The 18264-nt window shown below is 39.6% G+C and overlaps 1 protein-coding gene across 1 annotated transcript in view; it reads left to right on the top strand.

Moving 5' to 3' along the window:
* Positions 1-18264, top strand: part of AMBRA1 (autophagy and beclin 1 regulator 1) — a 170062-nt gene that overhangs the window by 111413 nt on the left and 40385 nt on the right. The window contains 1 exon segment of the mRNA XM_038563409.1: positions 15656-15766. Coding sequence (XP_038419337.1) covers positions 15656-15766 — 111 coding nt within the window.

Below are 18264 nucleotides of genomic sequence, written 5' to 3' on the forward strand. Positions count from 1 at the left end.
AGACTTTCTACTAGTTGGTGCCTGCTCTTTAAAACAAAGGTCTGGAATCTTTTTCCATTTCAGGATCTAGAGGGAAATAGCCTGGCTGGGCCAGTAGAGTAGAGTATCTTTTCAAATGTCTTAAATGATCTAGTTACTAAGATTTTTGACAGAATCAGGATGTAGTGTTTTTTGGTTTTTTTTTTTGGGGGGGGGGGCGGTTTAACAAAATTCCAACCACCTTCTTATAAGCAACTGCCACAAGCATTAAGAATTGCTGACCTTTTCATCTGACTTAAAAAATCCTAGTCTCGTTACAAAAACCAGGTTGGCTAGATGCTTTATTTCAATGTCAGTCACAGAATACACGATACTTCCCTTAGACCTACTCGTGGGAAACCTGTAAGATCATTCACCTTTTAAAGGTTTCTCTCATTCCAAAGTGAATGTGAAGCTGATGCTCAAGACTGAATTCTCCTCTGTAGTCCACTTTCTGATCGACTTTACTTTCGACTGCCAAGCCCCGGGAGCTTTTTGTTAGCCCTCAGAGCTTAGCTTTTCTGTCCCTGACTCAATAGTAATGTGGCAGTTGTTGCAGTGAAGTGACAACATGCTGCCCTTGGCACTCCAAAGTCTCCTCTAAACTGAGTGTGCCAGGCTTTGGATTAGAGACCTTCACCCTGTGGGGTGGAGGTGGAGGTGGGAGGGTGTTGTGTTCCTCTCTGGGAGTGGCCCTGGCCTCTTTCTCACATGTTGGCCCTGACTGACTCAGCTGGGTAATGCTGTACCCTGAAATATACAGGTGTGATTTGACAGGAGCTTTTCACCCTTTACAAACTGGGCTCCCTAATGAGAATGTAGGCTCATAGAGCAATAATTCACGTGTAGGTGGCCTGTAAGGAAAGTTTTAACAAAAGAGTTGGTTAAGAAGCTGATTTATTTTCTTGCTTTAACTCTTGTCATGTGCTGAGTGGGGGCGGAAGAGGAGGGGAGGGTGGGGAATGGTGCTGCTGAAAGCATTTATCTTCATTTCTGCCATCTCCCAGTGTTTATTACCCTGTGATCGACAGATGAGGAAAGCTGCCAGTCAAACCCACGTTCAGCACATTTCCATTTCCCTTCATTGCAGATTTTAGGCTTTTGAAATCTGCATCCTCTTTGCAGCAATAAAGGTCGTTTCCCTCCTGCTGCTGACAAGCCCAGGACCCTCTGGTCCAATTCAGCTCACTTGTGCTTCCACCAAACAATAAAAGCTGCAGGAATCTCAGCAATTTAAGACAAGTGATTGGTGAGAGCCATTCAGTGTTTGAGTCGGTCATATGCTCTGTTCATCTTTCTCTCTCACCTCTTTCTCCCTCAGTCCTCCTCCTGCCCTCCCCCGTCTCTCTGCCCATCCTCTTGCTGCTGAGGCACCCCCTTGAGCAGCTCCACTGTGCAACAGTTGAGAGGATGACAGCCTCTCCAACTTCTTTCCTGGCTTCTCTCAGGGACCTGCCTAAGCCAGTATCCTCCCAACAACAGAGGTGGTGGGGTCCTGGAATGCCAGGTTGTGGGGGGTGTGGAAGTGGAGGTAGAGTAGTTCTTAATGCTTTTATCCACCTGCGTGTCTTCTGTCAGAGGTAGAGGCTTTGAGGAAATCCTGCCTGGTGGGAATGAATGCTAGGTTTTTAACTTGTTTTCATTTGGAGGTTGTTGGGCTTTTTTTCTGTATTTCTCTTGAATGCTGTGGGTTTTGGAATGTTGTTCCTGATAATCTTTCAGTAGCATGTGTTCTTGTGAGCTTATTTGTTTTTGTCTTAAATAATGTTTGTGGGTGGAAGAAAGGTAATGATATTCATTTCTTTAAAAATGGATGTTCTGCTTTCATAATTACTTGTTCCAATTACATCATTAGTGTAAGTGTTAGATAATTGCTTCATTAGGACATATATATTGAAGAAGGGCAGATCTCCAGAATGGTGATGAAAATGGTGGGCCTCAGCCTCTTCATCTACCCACACAGGAGCATCTTAGTTTGACTTCAGAGAGCTAGGAGGTACCAGTCACCCTCCCAACAGTCAAGGTTAATCCTGGGTTTTAATATGATGGGAGAAAAAAAAAATGATGGGAGAAAGGAGGGAGGACCTGGTGAAGAGCAGCTTACTGTCTTTGCTTTAGGGTCAAATACATTGCTGAACTCCAAATGACGCAGATACATTCAAGGCAACGTGTTTGAATCATTGGTGATCCCTGAATTAGAAAGTGAAGTATCCTTATGGCAACTCCACCACCTTTGGGCTTTTCTGAAGTCACTAAGTCTAGTGGCATGAGCCCTATGCTCTGTTTGACGCCTCTGAATGGCTTTTTAAGGGAAAATGGCCATGCCCAGCCTAGAGGTTACCTTCTCCCATCAGAACTAGCTGCTTCCTGTAGATTTGAGTATGATCCTGATTTCACACCTTGTCTGTGAATGGCTTTGGGTGCATGCTATCTATTTCTGCTTCTCTACTTTCAAGGACATGTTAAAAACTAATACTGTTATTGCATGCTTCCACTCATACATGTTTCTAAAGTGGTCAAATTCATAGAAACAAAGAATTTTGGTGACTAGGGGCTGGAGGGAGGAGGGAAGGGGAGTTATTTAATGGGTTTAGAGTTTCATATTTGCAAGATGAAAAGGTTTCAGAGATTTGTTTCACAATAGTGTGAATATACTTAACACTGCTGAACTGGTTTAACTGCTAAACACTCCTAAACCACTTAAAAATAGTTAAGATGGTAAATTTATGTTGGGTCCTTTTTGTCAATTTTTAATTTTAAATATTTTAAAGATTTTATTTGTTTATTAGAGAGAAAGAACAAACAGAGGGAAGGAGCAGAGGGTGAGAGAGAGAGTAAAGCAGACTTTGCTGAGCAGGAAGCCCAATGCAGGGTTTGATCCCAGGACCCTGGGATCATGACTTGAGCCAAAGGCAGATGCTTAACCAGCTGAGCCACCTAGGCACCCTTTGTTACAGTTTTTAAAGAAATTAATACCAGGTTCTTTGTGCTACTTACTCTGAAAGGAAGACTATATCCACTGCTCTGGCCCTAATGAATACACGGTTATCTCTTCCTCTCTTGGTGTGTTATAAAACTTATTCTACTGTGGTCACATAATCCTGGATAGAATTGTTGTTTTGAGAAAAATTTTGATGAAGCTGTTATAATATGTAGAAATAGTTCATAACTATTTCTTTTCCCTTCTGTGCACATGTTCTGTATTCCAGGCCTTTCTAATTTCCTTGCTGAGTTTTCAGACTATGATTTGTTTTGTTGGCCTTATCCAATGCCTTTGACCTCCACAATAAGGCATTTCCTTATCTTTCTGGAATCTGCCCCTAAAGTTCCTGATTTGTGTGTGGACTAATGCTACCCTTATTCTTAGGGGTAGGAGGTTTTGGAGCCTTTAGGAGTTTATTGAACAATAAAATTTTGTTGATTTAGGGACCCAGTTCCTGCTAAGAGCATGTATAGTCATTGATACCTGTATCTGTAAAATGTTTACCCTTTGGTTTATGATAAATACATTTCAAATTTATATTGTATGATTTATCTTGATCAGTTTAAGTGACCAGTTAGAGCAGTTCTTTTTTTAAAAAGATTTTATTCATGTATTTGAGTGGGGAAGAGGGCACAAGCAGGGGAAGGGGTAGGGAGAGAGGGAGAAGCACATTCCCTGCTGAGCAGGGAGCCCAATGTGGGGCTCAATCCCAGGACCCTGAGATCATGACCCTAGCCAAAGGCAGATGCTCAACCAACTGAGCCACCCAGGAACCCCTAGAGCAGTTATTAAACAGCTTAATTCTGATATACTACAAAACTTAGTGAGAACGTTTCCTGTGTCAGAATTATAGATATCTACGTGATACCTGTTTGTGGTTTTATTTTTGTTTTTACAGAAAACAATGTCCCCTAATACTCCTCTTATCTTTTATTTTAGCCTCAGGAAAAAGTGAAGACTCAGTTTCAGCTATAGGCAATATACTCAGAATTGAAAACCTGAAAACCTCTTTAAAAATCTACTTTTTCCTTCCACAGGAAATAGTTCTGTTTCCCTCAGACAGTTTTATGATTGCTAAGTTCCATGCAGTGTGTTTTCTATAAATAAAAACTATTACCTTACTCTCATGTGAACCTGTGGTTCGTTTATAAACATACAGTGGAACATTCTTTGGCCATAAAAGGAATGAAGTACTGATACATGCTACAACATGGATGAACTTTGTAAATGTGGTGCTAAATGAAAGAATCCAGACATAGTCACCTGTCATGTGTTTCTATTTAGATGAAATGTGCAGGGAAGGCAAAATGATAGAAAAAGAAAATAGATTAGTGGTTGCCTCCAGCTAGGAGGGAGAGAGTAGGCCAGAGTAGAGGAGGGTGACTGCTAACAGTGAAGGTACCGAGGGAGGAGAAAGAGGAGGCAAATATCCTGAAATTATATAGTAGTGATGGTCATTGTAAAAAATTGGTTTTGATAATGGTTACACATTGGTGTGAATATACTAAAACCCTTTGCGTTGCACATGCTTTAAGTAGGTGAATTGTCTGATATGTGGATTACATCTCATAAAGCTTTTAAACAAACTATATATAGTTTGGTCAGTTTCTTCAATGTCAAAACTATAAATGAGAGACTTCTACTCTTGGAGGAAGCCGTGTTATCTGCTACCAGGGCCTCTTTCTAGGTCCCCAGGCTATAGAATAATTGACTGTGGTTTTAGATGAGATTTTTTAAATGGTGATAAGGCAACAAAGTGAGTATGACAAAGTACTTAGTTATATTTCCTTCTTTTTTTTTTATTTTTTTATTTATGATAGTCACACACAGAGAGAGAGAGAGAGAGAGGCAGAGACATAGGCAGAGGGAGAAGAAGCAGGCTCCATGCACTGGGAGCCCGACATGGGATTCAATCCCGGGTCTTGAGGATTGCGCCCCAGGCCAAAGGCAGATGCCAAACCGCTGCGCCACCCAGGGATCCCTTATATTTCCTTCTTAAAGCAGATTTAAAGACTACATTCGAATGCAGCTTTTTGGAAAGAAGAGTAAGTGTTCTTCCTGGAATGCCATTCAGTATATACTTAGGGAGGAAAATGCTTTTTATGTCCAAATAATCCCATGTTGTATTGCTCTAAGAATAATTATTTTTCATAGAAACCAGTTTATTAATTTACAAAGAGCTTTAAACAGTCTGCAAGAAAAAACTTAAAATAACCAAACATAGAAATGCACATAAGATATGGGTACGTGCAGTACACACCAAAACCAAAAAACAAAAAACAGTGAGCCAGTAAACAAAAGAGACTCCCCAGTACTTGAAATTATTAAAGAAATGCAAAGAGATTCCGAAAATGGGATTGCCATATTTTACTTTCCAAGTTAACCAAAATTTATATTGAGTAGTTTATATAGTTTTTACAACGGGGTAAATTGCATGAATTATGCATGAATAATCCATGCATAATTTATTGATGACTACACAAAATACTTCTTAGAAATTTGGGAAACATAATTAGTATTTTTTAATAATAGCCTTGAGATATAACTCACATACTATATAGTTCACCTATTTAAAGTTCAGTGGTTTTTTAATATATTCAGAGTTCTGCAACTGTTGCCACTATCTGTATATTTCAGAACATTTTTATCACATTCCTGTACCCATTAGCAGTCACTTCTCCCTTTCCCCAGCCCTCCCCTTCCTCCTCCAGCCCTAGGCAAACGCTTGTCTACTTTTTGTCTCTATAGCTTTACCTATTCTAGACATTTCATGTAAATAGAATCATACAATATGTGGTCTTTTGTGACTGCCTTTCTAAAGAGAATTTTTTTTAAGTTGATAAACTGTTCAGTTGGACTTGCCCTGGAGTTTCTGGTCTCTGTTCTGTTGACCAATTAGCAAACTGGTTCTTGACTTCATATCACAACCAAGCAGAAGGATAGTAATTGTGTTTCCAGGCTGATGAGTCTTTGGCCCCCAGCCCCATTCTTACTCTGTCTTCCCAGCAGCACAGTCAGAGATGGCCATTCTGAATTAGGCCTCAAATGGAACAATTTTATAGGACTGAAATATAATTTAATCGTTTTCTTCTTTGTAACTTGCCCTTTTTTACCCTCCCAAATTAGCTTTTCTGATACATTTGCTAATGATTCCCATTGTTCCGTATTTTCACTGTTGAATCATGCTCTTCACTTTCCTGCTCCTAGAACAGATCTTGGAGAGAGACTAAAAGCTGTTTTTGAAAAAAGGTTTCTAATTTTCCTTTCCAAGCAACAGAACAGAGTCTGAGAGAAGCAAAGGCAGAGAGAGGCATGCAGGCTATCAGGTATGGGTAGAGCTCACCTACCATGTGCCTGTCATGACGTTAAGATTTTATCCCTAGACACATTTCCAAGGCTTTCAGCCTACAAGTTGAAGTCTTGACTTGAGAGAATGAAACTTGGTAGCTTGGTTTTGCTGTTGTTGTTCTCTGATGGTTGGCCAGGATCACTGGACTTAAGTTCCTTTTCTGCCCTTGTTTTGTCTCATGTTAGAATCATCCTTATTTATTTTTTTGCTCTGAGGCTCCAGGGATGAACTCTGTGGTTATATGATTGAAAGTGAACTGCTGTGACTGCCAATATCCTTATAAATAGCTACTGTTTCCACTGTCTCCTAGAACATGAGTGAGAGTCTGGGGTTCTTTCTGTCTTTCTCTCTGTTTTTGTTTTTTTAATTAATAGATTTTTTTTTTTTAAAAACAGTCTTAGGTTTACAAAAAAATCAAGTAGAAAGCTCAGAGTTCCATATATTTCCTCCTGTACTATACCCATAGACCTCCCCCATCACCATCACCATCCTTCTCCAAAATGGAGAGTGTGTGTGTGTGTGTGTGTGTGTGTGTGTGTGTGTGTATATTGTGGAGACATGTATAATATATATATAATAGTGAAACTTAATGTAATCCACAAACCAACACAGACGACATACCATTATCACCCAGAGTCCATAGTTCACATTAAGTTTCACTCTTAATGTTGTTAAGTTCATGGATTTTGGCAAATATATGATGACATGTATCCATCATCATAGTATCCTACAAAGTAATTTCACTGCCCCAAAACATCTTTTTGGTGCTACAACTATACCTCCTTCTCACCCCCAAACCTCTGGCAACCACTGATCTTTTTACTATGTCCATGGTTCTGGTTTTTCCAGAATGACATAGTTAGCATCACACTACTTAAGGTTTTTGCTGCTTTTACTTAAATTTCCTCATTGTCTTTTCATGGCTCTATAGCTTGTTTCTTTTCAGAGCTGAATAATATTCCACTGTATGGTTGTACCACAGTTTATCTATTCTCCTATTAAAGTATACCTCGGTTGCTTCAAAGTTTTGGCAGTTATGAATAAAGCTGTTATAAACATCTGTGTGTAGGTTTTTGTGTGACATACGCTTTCAACTGATTTAAGTTAAATACCAAGGAACATTGCTGGATCATTTGGTTAAGAGTATGTTTAGTGCAAAGAAACTGCCAATCTGTCTTCTAAAGTTAGTTTTACCATTGTATTCCCACCAGCAAGGAATGAGAGTTCCTGCTGTTTTGCATCCTCTTCACCGTTTGATATGATCAGTGGTTTTTATCTTAGCCATTCTGATTAGTGTGTAGTAGCTTCTCATTGTTATTTTATTTTACAGTTCCCTAATGAGAAATAATGTTGAGCATCTTTTCATATACTTATTTACATCTGTATATCTTCATGGTGAGATGTTTGTTCAGATTTTTTGCCAGTTTTAAAATCAGGTTGTTTCGTTATTGTTGAATTTTAAGAGTTCTTTGTATATTTTAGAAACCAGTCTTTTATTAGTTAAATGTTATGCAGAAATTTTCTACTGGTCTGTGGCTTGGCTTTTCATTGTCTTTTCATAGTGTCTTTCTCCAAGCAGAAGCTTTTAATTTTAATGAAGTCAACTTTGTCAGTTTTTTCTTTCACAGATTGTACTTTTGGTAGAAAAGTAATTGACAAACTCAAGGTCACCTAGATTTTCTCTTGTATTATCTCCTAGGAATGTTAGAGTTTTGTGTTCTACATCCAGATCTGATCCAGTTTGAGTTAATTTTGTGAAAAGTACAAGATTTGTGTCTAGATTCATATTTTTGCATGTGAATGTCCAGTTGTTTCAGCTCCATTTGTTGTAAAGATTGTCTTTCTCTGTTGAATTTCTGTTGCACCTTTGTCAAAGATCAATTGACTCTCTTTGCTTGGGTTTATTTCTGGGCTTTTTGTTCTGCTTCATTGATCTATTTGTCTATTGTTTCAGCAGTGCCACACCATCTTCATTACTATAGTTTTATCATAAGTCTTGAAGTCAGGTAGTGTCAGTCTTCCAACTTTGTTCTTTTCTTGCATATTGTACTGGCTATTCTGAATCTTGCCTTTCCAGATGAACGTTAAAATTTATCAGTATTCATAAAGTAATGTTCTGGGATTTTGATTGGGATTGCATTGAATCTATAGAGCTAGTTGGGGACAATTGACATCTTAGCAGTATTGAGTCTTTCTATCCAGGAACATGGAGTATCTCTCCAATAAATATTGGAGATCTTTTGCGATTGCTTTCATTCGCGTTTTGTAGTTTTCATCATAGAACTCTTGTACATATTTTGATAGATTTATACCTAAATATTTCCTTTTTTTTTTTTTTTGGTCTAATGTATTGGTATTGTATTTTTAACTTCCAATTCCAATTTGTTCATTGCTGATATATAAAAAAGCTGTTAACTCTTTATATCTTGATATAATTGTATCTGCAATTGTATAATTTGTATCTGCAGTCTTGACTTAATTGCTTAATAGTTTTAGGAGTTACTTTTATTATTCTTTGGATTTTCTACATAGACAGTCGTGTCATCTGTGAACAGTTTTATTTCTTCCTCTCCAATGTTTCTTCTTCTCCAAGTTTTATTTCTTCCTCTTATTTACTTTTCTAACTGCATTAGGTAGGACTTCCAGTACAATGTTGAAGAGCAGTAGTGAGAGGAGACATCCTTGCTTGTTCTCAGTCTTAGGGGAAAATCATATAGTTTCTGATCATTAAGTAAAATGTTAGCTGTAGGGTTTTGGTAGACATTTTCTATCTAGTTGAGATAGTTCTCCTCTCTTCCTAGTTTCCTGACAGTTTTTACTGTGAGTAGGTATTGAATTTTGTCATATGCTTTTTCTGCATGTATTGATATGACTATATGATTTTTCTTCTTTATCCTGTTGATGTACTGGATTATATTGATTTTCAAATGTTGAACTAGCCTTGCTTACTTGGGATAAATCCCATTGGTCACAGCGTATAATTTTTTAAATATATTACTGGATTTGACTTGCTAATATTTGGTTGAGGATTTTGGCTTCTGAAATATTAGTCTGTAGTTTTCCTTTCTTCACTGTCTTGGTCTGGTCTTAGTATCGGGGCAATACTGGCCTTATAAAGTGGGTTAGGACGTAGTCCCACTTGTGCTTTCTGTAAGAAATTGTAGAGATTTGGGGCAGCCTGGGTTGCTCAGTGGTTTAACGCCACCTTTGGCCCAGGGAGTGATCCTGGAGACCGAGAATTGAGTCCCACATTGGGCTCCCTGCATGGAGCCTGCTTCTCCCTCTGCCTGTGTCTCTGCCCCCGCAGCCCGCAGCCCGCCCGCCCCCCCCCCCCCCGCTGTCTCTCATGAATAAATAAATAAAACCTTAAAAAAAAAAGAAATTGTAGAGATTTAATGTAATTTCTTTTTTTTTTTTTTAATGTAATTTCTTCCTTAGATGTTTGATAGAATTTACCAGTGAACCCCTTTGGACCTGGCACTTTCTCTTTGGGAGATTTGGGTTGGTTTGTGTGGTTTTTTTTGTTTTTTTTTTAAGATTTATTTATTTATTTTGAGAGAGAGTCTGAGAGTGAATCAGGGGCAGGGGAGGCAGAGGGAGAGGGAGCCTGACAGAGCCTGATGTCGTGCTCCATCTTATGACCCTGAGATCATCACCTAAACCAAAATCAAGAGTCAGAGGCATGGGATGGCTGGGTGGCTCAGTGGTTGAGCATCTGCCTTGGGCTCAGGTCATGATCCCAGGGTCCTGGGATCCATACCCACGGGGAGCCTGCTTTTCCCTCTGCCTATATCTCTGTTCCCCTCTCTCACTCTGTGTCCCTCATGAATAAATAAAATCTTAAAAAAAAAAAAAAAGTCAGTCGTAACCAAATGGACCACCCAGGCACCCTCTGTTTGAGGAGATTAATGATTAATTCAACTTAATAGATAATAGGCTTGTTCAGATTATCAATTTCTTCTTGTGTAAATTTGGTGTAGACTGTGTCTTTCAAGGAATTGGTCCATTTCTTCTATATTATCATCAGATTGTTCATAGTAGTCTTTTATTATCCTCTTGGTGTCCACACGTCAGTAGTGATGGTCCCTCTTTTATTTCTGATATTGATAATTTGTGTCTTTTTTCTTCAGTTAGCTAGGCTAGAGGTTATCAATTACATTGATCTTTCTAAAGAACTAGCTTTTGGTTTTATTATTTTTTCTATTGATTTCTTGTTTTTCATTTCATTGATTTCTTCTCCAATTTTTATTTTTTTTCTTCTTTCCTAAGATGGAAGCTTAAATTATTGATTTTAGATCTTTCTTCTTTTCTAATATATACACTTGGTACAGTACATTTCCCTCTAAAACCGCTTTTGTTGCATTCAACAAATTTTAATAAGTTGTATTTTCATCTTCATTTAATTCAAAATATTTAAAAATTTCTCTTGAGATGTCTTCTTTGAGCCATGTGTTATTTAAAGTGTGTTGCTTAATCTCCAAGTATTTGGGGATTTTCCAGTTATTTTTTTGCTACTAATTTCTAGTTTAATTCCCTATCATCTGACAGCATACTTTGTATGATTTCCATTCTTTTAAATGTGTTTCAGTGGGTTTTGTGGCCCAGAATGTGATCGATTTTAACCTTAGCTGTTTTTCAAGTACAAAGTTACTAATGAGTCTAGGGCCTTGACATTTGACCTTAATTCTAAAATTAAATGCTTCTCTCTCTTGGCCCTCGCACATAATTTGGGCCAGTCTTTTATAAAAGGACCTCTATCTATGACTTGTTGATTACAGAGGTATACCTATAAAGGAAAAGCATACAGAGATTGGAATAAATGATTAATTTTAATAGTAGTCATTTATTAGACACTTATTATTTGCCATCACTTTACATTTACTGTTTGAATAAGTTCTCCCAATAACCCTATAAACTGTAAGCATTGTTATTATTTTTTAGACGTTTTGTTAGAGAATGCAAACACGGGGAGGGTTGGGGGAAGGAGAGAGAGACTCAGGCAGACTCCATGCTGAGTACAAAGCCCGACGTGGGGCTCGATCTCACGACCCTCAGATCATGACCCAAGCTGAAATCAAGAGTCAGATACTCAACCGACTGAGCCATTCAGGTGCCCTGTAGGTATTATTATTATAATACCCTTTTAACAGATAAGAAAACAGAGTTTCAGAGATGTTAATTTACACAAAATCACACTATAGTAGGTACTAGCAGAAAGTGTCAAAATCAGGTCCATCTGATTCTGAAGCCTGTATTATCAAATGTCATACAAAAACGAAACTGCAAGCCATAATATCCCAGTTCAAGTTAACCTCTAATCCATACAGAAATGGAAAACTAAGCTTGCTAAGAGAATATTTGTATGATGCTATGCCTTTGATTAGTTTCTTTCCAAAATCAGTATCACTAAGAGTTTGCATGCTATTAGCAGTAGGCATTCTAGTAGTTGTGGTACTTACTAAGAGTGCCTGTCTTGGAGTTAAAATGTAGGCTATAGGGACACCTGGGTGGCTCCGTGGTTAAGCATCTGCCTTCCGCCCAGGGCATGATCCTGGAGACCTGGAATCAAGTCCCACATCAGGCTCCCTGCATGGAGCCTGCTTCTCCCTCTGCCTGTGTCTCTGCCTCTCTCTCCCTATGTCTGTCTTGAATGAATGAATGAATGAATGAATGAATGAATGAATAAAATCTTTTAAAAAAAACAAAACTGTAGGCTATATTTATTTAGCTGGAGTTTTCTCCAAGGGATGAGTTTGGTCCCTGGGGAACATTTGGCAAAGTTTGGATACAATTTTGGTTGTCTCAACTGGGTGACTGGGTGTAGTATGCCTCTGGCATCTATTGGGCCGAGGCCAGGGATATTGCTAAACATCCTATAAAGCCCAAGACTTACTCTGTGCCCTAAACAAAGAATTATCTGGCCCAAAATATCAATAGCGGAGGTTGAGAGACCCTGAGTCTAGCTTGTTCCATCCCATTATTACTGAGAAAACGTTGAGGCCTCAGAAATCTCTCAACAGTCTCTCAGGATTTGGCTTCTGAGGCTAAGTGCCTCCTATGTAAATATTTTGTAGCTTAGTCCATTAACTCATTCTGGCACATTTCCTATACCTTCAGCTTAGTGGCCAGAGGCCTACTAAATGGTTGGGGCTTTTTAATAGGGTGATACTTTTTCTTCCTGATGTTTCCGAGAGACAGGCTCAGCTGGCTTGCAGCTCTTATAGAAGAGAACCTGGTGACAATACGCTAATCTGTTGCTGGCATCTTTTGCTTCCTAATCTATGTTTACACGGCACTGAAAATCGACTCTCTGGTGCCAGGCTCCATTTCTCCTCAGCGCTCTGGCACCATTGGCAGAGAACACCTCCCTAGTCTCTTCCATACAGTGCTGTCATCCATGTTTATTACATTGCACAGCTGTTCTCCAGAAGACATTTCTGGAGGCATGGACGGTACAGGAGCTACTGGAGCTGGGGGTTGGAGTCTTAATCATTGTGTTCCCAGTTGCAGATCCACAGCACTCTTAAAGCATGTGGTATTTTCCTTAACTGTTTTCCTGATTGTAGCTCCCATCCTCTCCTCCAGATTTTAAGTTTTTGGAGTATGGATTTTGTTTCTTCAGTTTATTTCTTACTCTTTTAGCAGCTAGCATTTTGTTCATCATCTACTGAGAAATCAAACTAACCTTCTATCATTTGGTGTTTTATGATCTTCTGTTAAAAGTTGGATGACATGATAAGGAAACTATAGTGGTGTAAGGGAGACTGGTGGTCAGAGAGATATGTCAACCACCTAGATAAGCAAGCCAGGACAACAGTTCATAAGCTTAGTGATGTTGAGCCTGGATTAGAGTGAAACTGAGTAATTCTTTCCAAGGAAGTGGTATTCCTTAGAACTAATAAATGATTTTCATTATCAAAGGGGCATAAAAAAATTAAAAAGTTTTATTAAGAAAGTCCTATATGGGGCAGCCTGGGTGGCTCAGCAGTTTAGCACCGCCTTCAGCCCAGGGCCTGATCCTGGAGACGTGGGATCAAGTCCCACATCAGGCTCCCTGCATGGAGCCTGCTTCTCCCTCTGCCTGTGTCTCTGCCTTCCTCTCTGTGTGTGTGTCTCTCATGAATAAATTTTTTTTAAAGTCATTTTAAAAAAAAAAAAAAGGAAAGAAAAAGAAAGTCCTATATGTAGCTTATCCTCCTCATGACCCAGAAGAAGTTCAGCAAAAGTTCTCAAGTCAGGTGTAATTATTATAGAATATTCTATAAAGGTTAACATTTTTAAGAAGATTTATTTATTTACCTCATCTGGGTGATATGCCACAGGGCCCTCAGTAGGAGTTTGAGGTCAGTGGGCTCATTGACAACACCCCCAAATGCTGACTTTCTCAGGCCTTCAGGGTGATCATGACCATCTGGGTCTATGTCTTTGAATCTGTGAGATTTTAAAAGAATATTGTGGTGTAGGTAGTGTATCTAGAACAGTATTTCAACCTTTACTTGATTATTACTCTCTGAAGGAGACTGTAGACATTTTCCACCTAATGACCCCCCCTCCCATGAAATTTTAATATCACAGATGGGCTGTATTTCTGTCATATACTACAGTATATAGGAGGCAAGCTAGTGATTGCACTAAGACTTCCCCATGAACCAGTTTTTGCCCCCATAGGGGCAATATTACCCATATCGAGAATACATAATCTAGCAGTATTATCATCTTGGAAATGAACTGTTATTTATACCTTTCTTTACAAATTGAAACTGCAGGGATGCTTGGGTGGCTCAGTGGTTGAGCATCTGCCTTCAGCTCAGGTCATGATCCTGGGGACCTGGGAATCGAGTCCCCCATCGGGCTTCCCACAAGGAGTGTCCTCCCCTCTTCCTATGTCTCTGCCTCTCTCTGTGTGTCTCTCATGAATAAATAAGTAAAATCTTTTAAAAACAAAACAAATCAAAACTGGGACAAGGACACTATCAATAAACTAATGTTGAAGAGTCTTCCCATGTAGTGGCTTGCTGCAACAGGAAAAGAATGAGAGGAGTACTTTCCTGGCTTGTATAGAGAACATTTTCTCTCTGAACAACCTCTTGACCATTTGAGGACAGAATAGAGAAAGACCAGGAATGGCAGAGCAATAAATGCAGCTCAGAATAGAGAAAGACCAGGAATGGCAGAGCAGTAAATGCAGCTCATCAAATGGGGGGAAAAATACAGATGCCGAGACCCTTTTACAGTGATATGCAGAGGAGGAAGATGGTAATAACCGAGGAATCTAGGTATAAAATTGTCCGTTGTTCCAAGGCTAGTGCGCTCTAACAAGTTCAGTTTCTTAAAGTAAGAGGTGATTTGCAGCAGAGAATACCATTTAGGTTGTCTAGCATACAACAGTGTTCTGTTCTCCCGAGAGGGTTTGGCTCTGTCTGATCAAAAGGGTGGTTGTGTATGAAATGCACCTCGGAAGGAGGAGGAAGAAATGACATGTTCATGTAAATGAAATACAACTGCAAATTAAAGTGTCACCCTGTTAAAAAAAAATCCATTTTTTATTTAATTGGTTACCAAGGAAAAGAATGTCATCCAGAAGTGTATATCTCAGGGAAAGTTAAACCGTGAGATGTTTCAAGTGAACCTGGATTCAGGGAAGTTCTCATGGGGCGGGGAGGGGAGGGGTTTGTAAAATATTGCCTTAATAAAAATACTCTGATACTGAAAAGCCAGACTCATAAATTTCTGCTGTGTTACATGCCAGGGGTCCAGAAGAAATTAACAACGATGACTTCATTTGTTCTTTACTGTCTCTGTCTATCCAGTCAGCTGCATACTGGCTGTCTCTTCTCTTCCCTGAAAGACGCCTCCTTTTGAGATGTTTTATTAGGAAGAAGGTCATGTACAAAGGAGACATTTTCTCCCAAAGAGCACTGCTTACAACAAAGACATCCAGGAATGAAATGCTTTTCTGTGTTAATGTTGTCCTCCCATTTTTTTACTTACCCCCCCAACCCCACATGTTTATGAAAACTCTGTCTCTTTAGAATAAGAGTCTGGCAGACAAGACGTACACAGTACCTGCCACATTGTTGGCACTAAGGAAATGTTAAGTAATCATGGGAGGGGCTGATGAATGGGATTATGTTTCCGGTAGGATTGTTTCTGAGACGTGTCTGGTTTCTCTTTGAGATGGGGACTTGGCAGATGGTTTTTCCTCTTCCCCCTCTCCTGCTTATCCCAGTACATGTCGTTTTACGTGTACAGAGGAAACATGGATAAAGACTATAATGTGTTCTCTTTGTCTTCTCCCCCACCAGGGGCAGTGATTGGTGATGGACAGTCAGCTGTGGCCAGTAACATTGCCAATACTACCTACCGGCTCCAGTGGTGGGACTTCACTAAGTTTGACCTCCCGGAAATCAGTAATGGTAAGCCAAAGTAGAGCTGGTACTGGTAGAAGGGGTATTTCTTATTGGTGAGCCAGAACTCAGAAACCCATGGAGCACCAGCATTTTCATCATCTTGTTGATCAGCTGATTGCCACCTGCCATTTCTGCAGCTCTCAGGCAGTCATTCAGCAGATGTGTTTTGAGCACCCACCGTGAGGAGTGAACCATGGTAGCTGCAGTGCTAGGAGCAATGCCAAGATAGATGGATACAAAGATGAAGGTGTCTCTCTTCTGGGGAGTTTACCAACTGTTAGCTCATTGTCCTAAGCCTCAATGTTTAAGTGAAACTGAAAAGCAGAGAAAGGGAAGGGAGTGTAGGAACTGAGAGCTAGTGCTTATGCCCCTTGAGGAAAGCTTATGGTGATGTTAAACTCATTTATTAATCCAGAGCTCGGTGGAACAAAGTAGATGACATGGTTCATATGTGATTTACAAACATGTCTGTCTCATAGTCCATTTTCCCAGCTTCCAGGGGAGTCTGCAATCCCATGTTCCAGCTGTTCATCACAGCATTTTAGACAGCTCGCTTCACTTTTTATGTAGAAGGACTTGCACATTCCTAAGAAGTGGCAGTTCAACTTCTACTTGAATACTTCAGGTGATAGGCCACACTATCTGATGAAATGGCCTGATCCATCACTGATAAACTCCTGTTATTGTTCCCTTCTCTTATTTCCTCCCATCAGTCCTGGTTCAACCTCTGAATCTCCACAGAATACGTCTAATGATGTCTCTTCTGATGGTCCTCCAGCTGTTTGAAAATAAATTGCCATTTTCCTTTAAATCTTTCTTCTCCAGCCAGACTTCCTTCCTGAGATTCCTTTTACTGACCTGGTTTCCAAATCCTTGATGGTTCTGTTCACCTTACCTTTTGACTTTAGGGGGCCAGAACAAAACAGTAGAAAACTCCAGATGGGAGCTGTCCAGTACATAGCATAATGGTGGTTTGGACAATGTTAATTCAGCCTGAGATTTCAACAGTTTTTTCTGAAGCCACTGTTCAGTTTATGGTCACTTCAAATTTCTGGATAATTATTAAGAAACCAAGGCTCTGGGGATCCCTGGGTGGCTCGGCGGTTTGGCGCCTGCCTTTGGCTCGGGGCGCGATCCTGGGGTCCCGGGATTGAGTCCCGCGTCGGGCTCCCGGCTTGGAGCCTGCTTCTCCCTCTGCCTGTGTCTCTGCCTCTCTCTCTCTCTCTGTGTGTCTATCATGAATGAATGAATGAATGAATAAATAAATAAATAAATAAATAAATAAATCTTTAAAAAAAAAAAAGAAACCAAGGCTCTACCATTCTGTGTTTATTTGTGCATTTTGAATCTTTTAAAAACCAAAACAAGTTTGTATTTGCCTCAATTAAATTTTATCTTAATAGTGTCAGTTGCCCTTCCTGGCTCCTCCCTCTCACTGTCTTTTGGATTCAGTCCCTCTCTTTCAATCTTACATCACTTACTAATTTGATAAATACACTTTTTCTATCTTCCTTTGGATTACTATCACAAATGGTGGATCAGTCAGGACATTGTACTGGGCCTTGTGTGATGTTGCTGTGGACTTCCCTCTTTGACATTTTTGGTTCCTGAATTAGCACCCTGGGCATGGTGTTCACAATTGAAACCCACACTGGAACACCTGGGTGGCTCAGCAGTGGGGCGACTGCCTTTGGTTCAGGGCCTGATCCTGGAGTTCCAGGATTGAGTCCCATATCAGGCTCCTTGCATGGAGCCTGCTTCTCCCTCTGCCTGTGTCTCTGCCTCTCTCTCTCTCTCTTTGTGTCTCTCATGAATAAATAAATCTTAAAAAAAAAAAAAAAAAAAAAGAAGGAACAAAACCCCCTGAAACCCATATTATTTTTGTAATCTTGTCTATAAAGTGTTGTAAGAGTTTGTCAGATGCCTTAAAATAATTAAGATATTCTCTGTGGCATTTCCCGATATGCCAGTCTTGGTATCCTTATCACACCATGAAAATGAGGTTAATTTTTCATGTCCTGATCTTAGTGTAACCACAGTAGCAATCATTTCTTTCCTTCTAAGTGCTTATAAGCCACATGTTCAATAATCTTTTCTTTAACTCTGCTGGGAATCAACTGCAATCTACGTTTTCCTTTGTTGAATACTACGTTTGCTTGTTCATCTCCACGTTCTGGTCCAAATCTTCTTTGCCATAATTTATTTCCAGTTATTTTGTTTATATTGTTTACTTGTTTTTTTTTTTATTATTATAATCTGAAATACATTCACCATTCAAAAATTTTTAAACTAGGGATGCCTGGGTGGCTCAGTGGTTGAGCGTCTGCCTTCAGCTCAGGGCATGGCCCCGGAGTCATAGGATCAAGTCCTGCATTGGGCTCCCCTCAAGGAGTCTGCTTCTCCCTCTGCCTATGTCTCTGCTTCTCTCTGTGTGTCTCTCATGAATAAATAAATAAAATCTTAAAAAAAAAAAAAAAAAACTTTTAGGGATGCCTAGGTGGCTC

The sequence above is a fragment of the Canis lupus genome, chromosome 18, assembly GCF_011100685.1.
Source record: "Canis lupus familiaris isolate Mischka breed German Shepherd chromosome 18, alternate assembly UU_Cfam_GSD_1.0, whole genome shotgun sequence".
Taxonomy (NCBI): Eukaryota; Metazoa; Chordata; class Mammalia; order Carnivora; family Canidae; genus Canis; species Canis lupus.